General features: G+C 34.6%; 1 protein-coding gene across 1 annotated transcript in view; it reads left to right on the top strand.

The window, feature by feature from the left end:
• LOC127840815 (UV-stimulated scaffold protein A-like) overlaps positions 1–11,767 on the top strand; it is a 34,824-nt gene extending 23,057 nt beyond the window's left edge. The window contains exons 11-14 of the mRNA XM_052369232.1: positions 1,204–1,399; positions 3,550–3,652; positions 5,462–5,615; positions 7,385–11,767. Coding sequence (XP_052225192.1) covers positions 1,204–1,399; positions 3,550–3,652; positions 5,462–5,615; positions 7,385–7,481 — 550 coding nt within the window. The 3' untranslated portion in view covers positions 7,482–11,767. The remainder of the gene's footprint in view (positions 1–1,203; positions 1,400–3,549; positions 3,653–5,461; positions 5,616–7,384) is intronic.
• The last annotated feature ends 414 nt before the right edge of the window (positions 11,768–12,181 follow it).

Raw genomic sequence — 12,181 nt, 5'->3', positions numbered from 1 at the left:
AACTTTTAGAAAGCACCTGATTGGTCCATTTTTGTGCTGTGTTATTATGTGACAAATGCGGTTCAGGATGGTCCCAATTCATGACAGTCTAGTGCGTTACAAGATTGTCTGTGCAATCTGGTCTTGGCTGTCAATCTCCAGGGATGAGAAAGGCTGTTGGTTATTTATCTAAGCCTTTGTTGGTTTAGGCTGTCTTGACCAGACTCTTATCTGACATGCGCATTCAGACTATAAGGATCGCAGTGTGATTTTTTTCACCATTTGGGAATGGGCCGGGTCCCTTTTTTAGATTGGGAAATATCGCATCTTTTTAATAAAATTGGAAAATTGATGTTGTTAATTTTATGCTTACAAATATTTAAAAATTGATGATAACATTGATTTCAATATTATATTTTCTAAGATTCAACTTATAGAGATGGATATGGAGATAATGGACATGTTTAGACTTATTATTAAAAAGATCTTTTTTGGAAACTTCCAATTGTGAATGTGTAAGGTCCCATTTGGGAAAAATATATGCCTATTTCCATTGGAAATGGGTCTACATTTATACAATAAAAAACACTGGATTGGGTACTTGTTTTTGGAACACTTACATGTTCTTGAATTATAACATGGTGCAAAACCAGGTTTCAATAGTTTGAATGCTATATTTTGTAGCTGATAGTAGGCCCATTAAAAATAAAGAGAGGAGGTCCTGTATTTGTTCCCATTTTTAAGGACCTTCTGTACCTTTACTGAGAGTACAGGGTGTTTATGAATCAGAATATCTATAACATAGGATTTTGAATTGCTTATTGAAAATTTTGGTTGAAAAAACTTAATGAGAGCTAGGCAGTTATACGTTCACAGGGCTCTTTTAGGTGATTATAGTCATACATAGTCATCTAGTGATTAAGTCATTATTGATTTATATTCCCAATGGCAAAACATATCTTTTTTCTCAATACCATCCCAAATGTTCCAACATTTGATGGTTTGACTATAAGACATTTGGTTAAAAAGGTGTTAAAACATAAGTTGTTGTAACAATTTTACTGATTCATTTTTTTCAGGATTTCTATTTTATCAATAGTTCTTAAAATGTTATTTATCAAAGAATGATACATTTTCCTAATTGAATGTAAAATTACCCTATCATTCTCAAGATAACGGCTATTGGTCAAGTACCCAAAATGTTGAAAAGAAGATCTGTCCCAGGTATGAAAACGCCGGTAGATTCTGGGTGCCCGAGAGGGAGCAAGACGAGGGTCTGGAGAGTGCTGGTCCCTCGGAGGAAGTCGCTTCTCTCACCCGCAGAACGTTCACTTACGTCGGCCACCTGGAGCCAATCAAGTGGAAGTGCAGGGCGCCGCTTTCAAATGGGAAACTGTGTGAACGCATGGACAGGGAGAAGGTAGTACAGTATTCCTTGATAAGGAATGTTGTTTGTTTTTTTTTGGGGGGGGATTTCATTCATTTGGATTAAAGTTACATATATGTCATTAAAAACATGTGTATGCTACTGTTAGGAGTGTTAAAGCATTTAATTTTTTTGAAAGTTTAAGTATATGCGTTTAAAAGTTTTTTAGCTCACCTGAGCACAACGTGCTTATGGTGAGCTTTTGTGATCGCCTTTTGTCCGTCGTGCATCGTCTGTCGTCAACATTTTGCCTTGTGAACACTCTAGAGGCCACATTTATTGTCTGATCTTCATGAAAGTTGGTCAGAACATTTGTCCCATTGATACCTCGATTGAGTTCGAAACTGGGTCAAGCTGGGTCAAAAACTAGGTCACTAGGTCAAAAAAAAGAAAAACCTTATGAACACTGTAGAAGTCACATTTGATGCCCAATCTTCATGTTACTTTGTCAAAATGTTTGTCTAAATGATATGTTGGTTGAGTTCAAAAATGGTTCAGGTCCGTTGAAATACATGGCCGCCAGGGGGCGGGGCAGTATTCCTTATATGGCTATAGAAAAACCTTGTGAACACTCTAGAAGTCACAATTTTTGCCCAATCATCATGAAACTTAGTCAAAACATTGGTTTCATTGATATCTCGGACGAGTTTAAAAATGGTCCAGATAGGTGAAAAATCATGGCCGCCAGGGGGCGGGGCAGTTTTCCTTATATGGCTATAGTAAAACCTTGTTAACACTCTATAGAGGCCACATTTATTGTCCAATCTTCATGAAATTTGGTCAGAAGATTGGTCTGTATGATATCTTGGATATCTTCAAAAATGGTTATGTTTGCTTGAAAATCATGGCTGCCAAGGGGCGGGGCATTTTTCCTTATATGGCTATATATGGCTATAGTAAAACATTATGAACACTCTAGAGGCCACATTAATTGTCCAATCTTCATGAAATTTGGTCAGAAGATTGGTCTCAATGATATCAATGATGAGTTCGAAAATGATTACGTTTGCTTGAAAAATATGGCTTCCAAGGGGAGGGGCATTTTTCCTTATTTGGCTATATATGGCTATAGTAAAATCTTGTTAACACTCTAGAGGCCACATTTATTGTCCGATCTTCATGAAACTTGGTCAGAAGATTGATCCCAAAAATATCTTGGACGAGGTCAAAAATGATGCCGGTTGGTTGAAAAACATTGCCGCCAGGGGGCGGAGCATTTTTCCTTATATGGCTATAGTAAAACCTTGTTAAAACTCTAGAGGCCAGATTTAATTTCTGATCTTCATGAAACTTGGTCAGAAGATTTGTCCTAATGATATCTTTGATGAGTTTGAAAATGGTTTTGGTTGCTTAAAAAACATGGCCACCAGGGGGCGGGGCATTTTTCCTTATATGGCTATATATCATGCTTTTGTAAAACCTTGTTAACACTCTAGAGGCCAGATTTATTGTCCGATCATCATGAAACTTGGTCAGATGATTTGTCCCAATGATATCTTGGATGAGTTCGAAAATGGTTCCGGTTGGTGGAAAAACATGGCCGCCAAAGGTGCGTGGCATTTTTCCTTATATAGCTAGAGTTAAACCTTGTTAACACTCTAGAAGCTGTATTTATTGTACGATCATCATGAAACTTTGTCAGAAATGATATTTTGGACAAGTTTGAAAATGGCTTGAAAAACATGGCCACCAGTGGGCTGGGCATTTTTCCTTATATGGACTTATGAATCTTCATGAAACTTTGTCAGTATATTTGTTTAAATGATATCTTGGATGTGTATGAAAATGGTTCTGGTCTGTTGAAAAACGTGGCTGCCAGGGTGTTCACTAGTCATGAAAGTTAGTAAGAACATTTTGTTCTAATGACATCTTGGGCTGCACAGAACAGGTCAGTTCCTTTGAATCTCAGATGAGCAACTTTGGGCCTTTCAGGCCCTCTTGTTTATATTTAATCCTGCATTGTATAGGAAAAAAGGTCACCAGAATAAAATAAAACATATAATGGATGGTAAAAAAGGATTATTCTTGTGATAATGTATCTGCAGTTTCATTATTCCTATATTGTTTGTAAGGAAGTAATTTCTTGATGTAAAACAGAGCTCCTGATTGGCTGCTTAAGCCAAACCAATTTACTCATCATTCAGTGTCCATTCCATGGTCGAATCATTGGCCGTGACAAGGGAGGTCAGCCTACTGAAGCAGATGATATCGAGAGGCTTTCAAGGGAGAGAATTCTCAAACAGATAGGTACACTGTGCTATTTGTTTATAGACATATTAAATGTCAAAGATGAAACGTTTCAATATTTGCATTGACGAACAGTTGAAGTATCTAACTGAAATTTTGACTTGTTAAAATAATAAATAATATTTAATTTTCTGTTAAGTCTTTGTCTGTAAATTATAATGCCCCTCTTCAAAGAAGAGGGGGTATATTGCTCTGCTGGATGTCCGTCTGTCGGTAGACCAGTTCTTTTCCAATCAATAACTCATCAACGAATTGACTGATTGGCTTAAAACTTCACATGTGCATTGGCCTTGGACAGTAGATGACCCGTATTGAAATTTCACTGTCACAATAAGTGGGAAAATCGTTTCCGATCAATAACTCATCAATGAATTGATTGATGGGCTTAATACTTCCCATGTGAATTGGACTTGGACAGTAGTTGACCCCTATTGATATTGGGGTCACTTGGTCAAAGGTCATAGTCACTTTAAGTGGGAAAATCGTTTCTGATCAATAACTCATCAAAGAATCGACCGAGTGGCTTGATACTTCCCATGTGGATTGGCCGTGGACAGTAGATGACCCCTACTGAAATGGGGGTCACTAGGTCAAAGGTCAAGGTCACTGTAACAATAAGTATGAAAATTGTTTCCCATCAATAACTCGTCAACAAATTGAACAATTGAGTTGATACTTCACATGTGCATCAACCTTGGACAGTAGATGACCCCTATTGAAGTTGGGGTCACTAGTTCAAAGCCTTGTTTGGGGGGCATATGTCTACGAGGGAACTCTTGTTTCATTATTGTTTTGAAAAAAAAAGCTGCATAATATAATATTTATCATAACACATTTCTTTGTAAATATTTTTAGCCAGATTTATTGCCAAAAGAGAACATACAATCATACACAAATACATTTCTTTGATGGAAACCTTTATGGAAATGGTCCAGTCTGAATAAGGGCATGATCACTTCATCAGGAAATGCTAATGAAAGTTTAAAAAAAAAAACACTTATGTAAATGATTATCTTTAAGTTCTTTTTCAAGAAGCATTATCATATTTAGTTTTTGACGTAACTTACAACTTGATCAATTATTTCCTTAATTAACAATTAACAAAAGGATGTTCCTCATGCCAGAGTTTTCAAACTTACAGTATTGCATTGCAGCATTTATAATACAAAGTTTATACTCAAAATTATCAGTTAGGGTTACAAAATTATGTGTTTCAAAATGCACTTTGGAATTATGGCTACTTTCACTATCAATACCATGGAAGCAAAGCTCTGATTGGATGCCTGGAAGGTCATCTTAGAGTGACTTTCTACTGGTTCTTCCTCATTTTTGTTCATTTTATTGATTTCTATAATAAAGATGTATCTTAGAATTGAGTCTTGCTCTGGGAAAACGGGGCTTAATGAATGTGCGTAAATCAATGTCCCATCGATGTCCCAGATAAGCCTGTTGCATGCTGGGAAATTTGTCGTCTGCTAAAATGTTGTCTGCTAAATTTCTAAAATTAGCATTTTCTTCGATTTTTTTCAAAGAATACTATTAGAATAGCAAACAGTTTGGATCCTGATGAGACGCCACGTTCTGTGGCGTCTCATCTGGATCCAAACTGTTTGCACAGGCCTTCAAAATTCGGTTCCCGCACTGAAAGAGTTATGCCAAAAAAACCATAAAAGTGGAAAGTGTTGACCCTGGTTAGCCTGTACAGACTGCGTAGGCTTATCTGGGACTAAACGTTAGGCACATGCATGAAACCTCCTTGTCTCAGAGAGTGGCTAAATAATACAAATATGGCCCCTTGTTCTGATACAGAGGAGGGCTTTGAAGACAGTGACTCTGATGGGGCCCAAGGATCCAAGGGGAAGGGAAAAGGCAAGAGGACCCGTAAACGAAAGTACCCAAATCTTACCGACGTCCGAGAAAAGGAAACTAGCCGGACCCGACTGGAGGCCAAGATATTTAACAGGTTAAGTTCATAAATACATAAATAATAAATAAATAAATAAATACATAACGGGGTCTTTTATTAAAGATCTTAGGACTTTTTTGCATAGTAAATTGATGTATGTGGTCAGTTTGTTGCTGGAAATTAAGGTCATGTAAAAAATTACAAGGAAATGAATGGAACGTATAACTAATGATACATTTTGGTACTTAGACATTATGCATCTTTAAAATTTGTCATTTAAATGCACTCTAGAATTTTAAATAGAATTTGTATACAATCGTTGTGTTGAGTAACATAAACAAAATGGAGTCAATTTGTACAAACAACCTATGAAGTAAGTCTGTTTAAGCAAATTATTTGGAAAGAGTGAACACTTTTCTCTGTATTAAATTAGTATTATAAATGCCTCCTGCGCTGTATTCAGTGTACATTTGATATTAAATACACCGTATATGTGTGTTTTTTGTTGCATGTTTTTCTCATAATATATTTAAATCATCTATTTAAATAATAAATGAATATTTTCAGGGTAAATAAATACCATTTGCTATTTATTTTCATCCCTATATTTGGATTGACATTTAATACAAGATGTTTATACAAGTTTTTGTGTGTAACAGTAATAAACATTAAGTTTTCATACTGCTTCCATCATATTACACACTTGCTTGGTTTAGTATGAATATCAAAGTACATCTAATCAATAACCCTCTATTCAGTATTTTATGGTTCTACAATTGAATTGTTAACCACATTTGCATAATAATAATCACGCTGGCTAAAATAAAACCAGGAAGCAGCAAATAAAGCAACATTTAAACAGCATATGATCCCCAGATTATATTTCGTTTTTTAATTAATGCTCAATATGCCCCATCAGATAAAAGACACCGCCAGGACAGATTGTGTTTTTGCATGCTATTTTTTTTCAGAATATTGACAAGAATGTAGTTTGAAGACCGAACACAAATTGAATAGTGTTAGTATGAATAATGTACATAAAAATGAAGTTTATGGTTGTTCTGTACTGACACAACATAATTATGGCATTCAAAATATTTATGATCTGCAGAAACCATTACCAAAATGTGAAGGAAGAAGGTACTGACATATTCCAAGAAATAGTATATCATTTATTGAACGTAATGATACACAACATGTATACAGTGGAGGTTGAACATAGAATGCATGCGAGTATTACTATTTATTTGTTGCATTGAAGAGGCACTTGGTAAACATATAACCTATCAATTTTTTAAGTTCTACCAATCATAAATCAGTCAAGCAAAAATTTTATTATTGGAAATACGGTTAGAATATTTCATTGGAATATCCTTTGTTTTTAGGGCAGTGTGATTTGGCTTCTAAGAGTACATGCTAAACATCAATTTGGTGTTTCTTAAATATGATTTCTTACAAATGTCCTTGTCCGATATTTCCCCTTTATTTTTGGGGATGTTAAAAATATGTTTGAAAATGATGGTAATTGCAAACATTAACAACTTTAACTCTTTTAGTGCTGGAACCGAATTTTAAAGGCCTTTGCAAACAGTTTTGGTCCTGATCAGAAGCCACAAAACGTGGCGTCTGATCAGGATCCAAACTGTTTGCTATTCTGATAGTATTCTTTAAAAAAATTGTAGAAAATGCTTATTTTAGAAATTCAGCAGACAACATTTTAGCAGTAGACAAAATTCCCAGCATGCAAAGGGTTAAAAGGGTTTATTTCCCCTTTATTGAACATAGTAAATTAAACGCTGTTCACCATATTGATGCTCTGTTTGCAGGGCCACATTAAGGAAGGTCAGCAATGCCCTTGATGCTGATGCTTTGAAAAAAATCTCCGAGAAATTTGGAAACCAGTTTAACTATAGCCTCAAATAGCTTGTATTGGTATGCAGGGATGTGTATGCATGCAATGAGTACAGCAAACTGAGTCTGGACTGACAACATGTGAGTTTGATGTACACACAATTATTTAAAGGTGTTGATATAAATTGGGCATCAATTAACACTTAAGTAGTGTGACAATTCAATTATGAATAATTAAGGTAGAATTGGCCCTTTTAAAGCAGGGCCCCCCCCCCCCCCGGCTCAATTTTGTTTTGGACAAATTTACTATATTTCGTAAGATTTCTTCATATTTTAGTTATTTTATTAGGGTTTTAGGAAGAAAAGAAGTGGAACCCAATGGATATTTCTTTAGCCTGATACTTAATTGTAGCCAGTGGCTCAAATAGCAATTGGAAAAAACGTATTGTTTAGAATAAAAAAACACTAGCAATACCAACTTGAATTAAAATAGTTGACATGCCATATAAAGACAGTAAGATAATACGGTAAAGAGCCCATTTGCTGTGCTGCTACCATGAAACTGAAACTGGTGGCTTCCTCCATAATTTTGTTGCTTAAACAAGTTTTATACTGCTTTATTCAACCACAGTATATTCTGCAGTATTTGAATAAGGTCATTTTGATGGGAAACTTTAAAAAAATTAATGCTTGACAATAATTTAATATTATACAACTTAAAGCGGGTATATACGATTTTGTCAAATATTTATGAATTTATATTAACTGTGTAAAAAACTTATTATATATATATTTCAATATAAATTAAAATAAAAGTTAAGAAGAACATGTGTCGAAAAATGCGAAATAAGCCAGATATTTAATTCTGAAATTGAAAACGGCTGTACAGCCGAATTCGCCAGCATGTATACCATACATGTACGATGTGCATCTAAACTTAGTTAAACGGTTTATTTGAATTCCTGCAACGGTATCTATTCATACGACACACGAACACTATCTCCGATCCTAATACAAAGACGAATGCTTCGGTTATTGTAGGAAAATATGTACGTCACTATCGGCTCGGGGCGCTATTTTGTCTTTGCTGCATTTTATGAAATTCGGCTTTAATGTGTAATTTTTCTTGCCTATTTTGTGTTATTGTAACATATTTTATCAATATATTACAATTAAACACATATACAAAATCGTATATACCCGCTTTAAGAAATTGTTTGATATTTACTAAATGTGATTTTTATATAATAAGTGAAAACAATTTTTAACCTATATATGCAGATGTTGATCAGGATGTAAAAATTATTTTGCTGTTGTTATCGTCTGTCAAGATTTTATCCCACATGGTGTTAGGGACATTTTACGACAGTGGAACCATTAGTAGTACTTTATTAGATTATTTTATTTATTAGTATTGATTGGAATTGCCAAATGTGTTATTGAAGCAGATACAAGTGCTTTAAAGCAGAATGTATTGGACAGACACAGGGGAATTATTGGACAGACACAGGGGAATTATTGGACAGACACAGGGGAAGTATTGGACAGACACAGGGGAAGTATTGGACAGACACAGGGGAAGTATTGGACAGACACAGGGGAAGTATTGGACAGACACAGGGGAAGTATTGGACAGACACAGGGGAAGTATTGGACAGACACAGGGGAAGTATTGGACAGACACTGGGTAAAACTACTTACAATCTAACAATATATCAGGTTGAAAAAATAAATTATAAGTGTAATCTTATTTATTATTTATGTTGTTTATTTATTATTGTTTTATAGTCTTATGCTACCTCATATGTTGAAGTCTCGTGTCAACATTCTAGCCTTAAAAGCCCATGAACACTCAAAATCAAAAAATATTTCGTACAATATCTCAAAAAATAAAGTAAACACATTAAACTCTATGTTCCTTATAACAATAGCCAAAGTTTCAATGCTAGATGTGGTCTGGTAACATATATTTAACAAGATACAAAAAGCTCTTTTTTGTGTGGGACAATATATATTAAACACATGTTCATGTACTAAGTTAGTGTTTGTGTGTCGTATGAATAGATATTGCTGCAGGAAATTAAAATGGAATATATTGTGCAATTTTTTATTTTTTTTTAAACAAGCATTTAATATCTTGTTATGTCTATGTTACCATACCACATCTAGCGTTGAAAGTTAGGCTGTATGTATAAGGAACACTGACTTTTTATGGGTTAAATATTACAAAACATTTTGCAAAATATTTGTTGATTTTGAGTATTGATGTTACTTTAATTACTTATTGTATTTAGTGCATGCATTTACAACACTCAGGTGTATCAATTATAATTTTGAATAAATTTATAATAAATATTATAAATGAAAAACAGTGTATACATCATAAAATTGTGCTTTTGCTGTTGTTTTTTCCTTAGGAATGTTTTATGAGGCTGTCTAACTTTGGAAATTCACGCACTGTTTAAAAGGAAATATATACCTTTTTAAGTGAGGCCAAAACTTGGTTTACCATTTGATTTTGTATTAATTGAAATGGAAGTATTGACAGCTTGTGCGCATTAAAAAAATACAGAACCTGAAAATAGTGTTGATATTGCTTAAACAAATTGGCCATACATTATATGTGTATGTACTTGTATTAATAAACTGTGCCCTTAATAAGTTGTAAAATAATATAGTAGCCTTGCTGCATGGGGAGTCTAAATTAAGCTGCAAGCATGTATTTTAATGTTTAAACATGAATAATGTATGGCTATTTCAATATGTTTGATTCTACAGTATATTGTATGCAAAGCACTTAATGCATTTGGATTAAACTCTTGTTCAGACTTTAAAAGGTTAAAATTAAGTTGTTGTTTTTTATGCCACCGGATCGAAAGATCAGGGGCATATTGTTTTTGGCCTGTCTGTCTGTCATTCATTCATTGTGTGTGTCCCAAAACTTTAACCTTGGTTAAAGTTTTGCAATAACTTTTGCATTATTGAAGATAGCAACTTGATATTTGGCATGCATGTGTATCTCATAGAGCTGCACATTTTGAGTGGTGAAAGGTCAAGGTCATCCTTCAAGGTCAAAGGTCAAATATATGGCTTCAAAGCGGCGCAATAGGGGGCATTGTGTTTCTGACGAACACATCTCTTGTTATTTAAAAAAAAAAGAGATAATGTGTACTTATCACAAACCATGATATGTTGGCAATTGATTGCAAAACTTGTTTTCAGGAACAATATATGAATATATAGAAATTATGAGCCTACATAAACTATATAAGGAAATGAACTGTTGTTGATACCCATTTGACTGTTATTTTTAGCAGGTAACCAATTACCTATTAAATACATGGCGATACATACACATTTCTCATCGTATTGACTTGTATACAAAGTACTTTCTTTTATTTGCTTTGTGTGTTTTGATGTAAATGTTTTTTTTAAATATGCAATTATTCAAGTGCTAAGGGTTTATAACAGTAACATGTCGCTTGTACATTTACCTAGGGATAAGTTGAGACCCGAATTGTTTATACGAAATTGAATGCTGGTGAAAATTTTTGGCATGAATAATGAGAATTCGAAACACAACGCATTTGATGAAACAAAAAGAGATACTGTTAGAGTGTTAGTGAGCTGTTTTGCAACGTTATTTGCGTCTGATAAAAACATACAATCGGATATAGAAAACTATATCATTAAAACTATGGGTGCGTACAAACCCACGCTTACCCGGAATTCTTGTCAGGACTGCAACGTCCTTATTTTCCAACTGTTAAATAAGTTGACGTAAATGTACAGTTATCGGAGGCTGCATGCCGCTTTAAACAGTTGTCACAAATTGGCAGATCATGGTTTCAGTAAGAGGCCTGATATCAATATTGCTAATCGAGGGCTGAACGGAGAACTGTTACAACAGTCTTCCGTTCACCTATCGAATTCTGATTGTGACGGAGGCCAATTGCTTGCTACACCTGCTATCTCGGTTGAGGTAACACAGAGTTGACGTATGTCAAATATGGGCATTTTGCATATTATATTATGATTAATTTGTACTTTATACATTTTAATAAACACTTGTTTTATGTAAATGATCTTTTGTGGGCACGCAAGTGACATTTCATCTGCTATAACTATACTAAGATTATTTCAATTATGCTTAAACAATTCCCTTTGATCTTCTTAATTTTTCTTTGGAAACTTTCTTTGGGCATGCTATCCTGTTTGACAAATGCAAGTTTTCCGATCGATGTTTTAGTTATGAACACTTCAATTACTATTCACTCTGCCTCCGCTAAGCAACCAATAATAAAGCAATCTATGTTTCGTCTCTGTGATGTGTATTGTGCAGTAAATAGTTGAAGAAATCAATTTGTCGATTTACTGCAATTTTTTTTAGCAAGACTGTATCCACCGTTTGGTCTGCTCAAGCCAAGTGTAAAATTGGTACCCATGAGGATAACACGACAATGTTCAGTGGCTGCGCACTGCATTCGGTAGACGGTTTATCCTGTTACACGCATTTGACCCGTTTGAAGTTCCTTAAAGTCATATTTAATTAAAAACCTTTCTAAATGAAATCAAGTTTTAAAGGCGGCTTTATTTCCAATCCTAAATTACATAAAAACTGAACAGACTGCGAGTTATTCGCATGATGTTCTGGTTTTATGCTGGTTGCATCATGATGTTCTGGTTGTATGCTGGTTGCATCATGATGTTCTGGTTTTATGCTGGTTGCATCATGATGTTCTGGTTTTATGCTGGTTGCATCAGCTGTTTTC

The sequence above is a fragment of the Dreissena polymorpha genome, chromosome 8 (genome assembly GCF_020536995.1).
Source record: "Dreissena polymorpha isolate Duluth1 chromosome 8, UMN_Dpol_1.0, whole genome shotgun sequence".
Classification (NCBI taxonomy): domain Eukaryota; kingdom Metazoa; phylum Mollusca; class Bivalvia; order Myida; family Dreissenidae; genus Dreissena; species Dreissena polymorpha.
The sequence above is the reverse complement of the archived record's forward strand: the minus strand, read 5'-3'. Positions and strand labels throughout refer to the sequence as shown.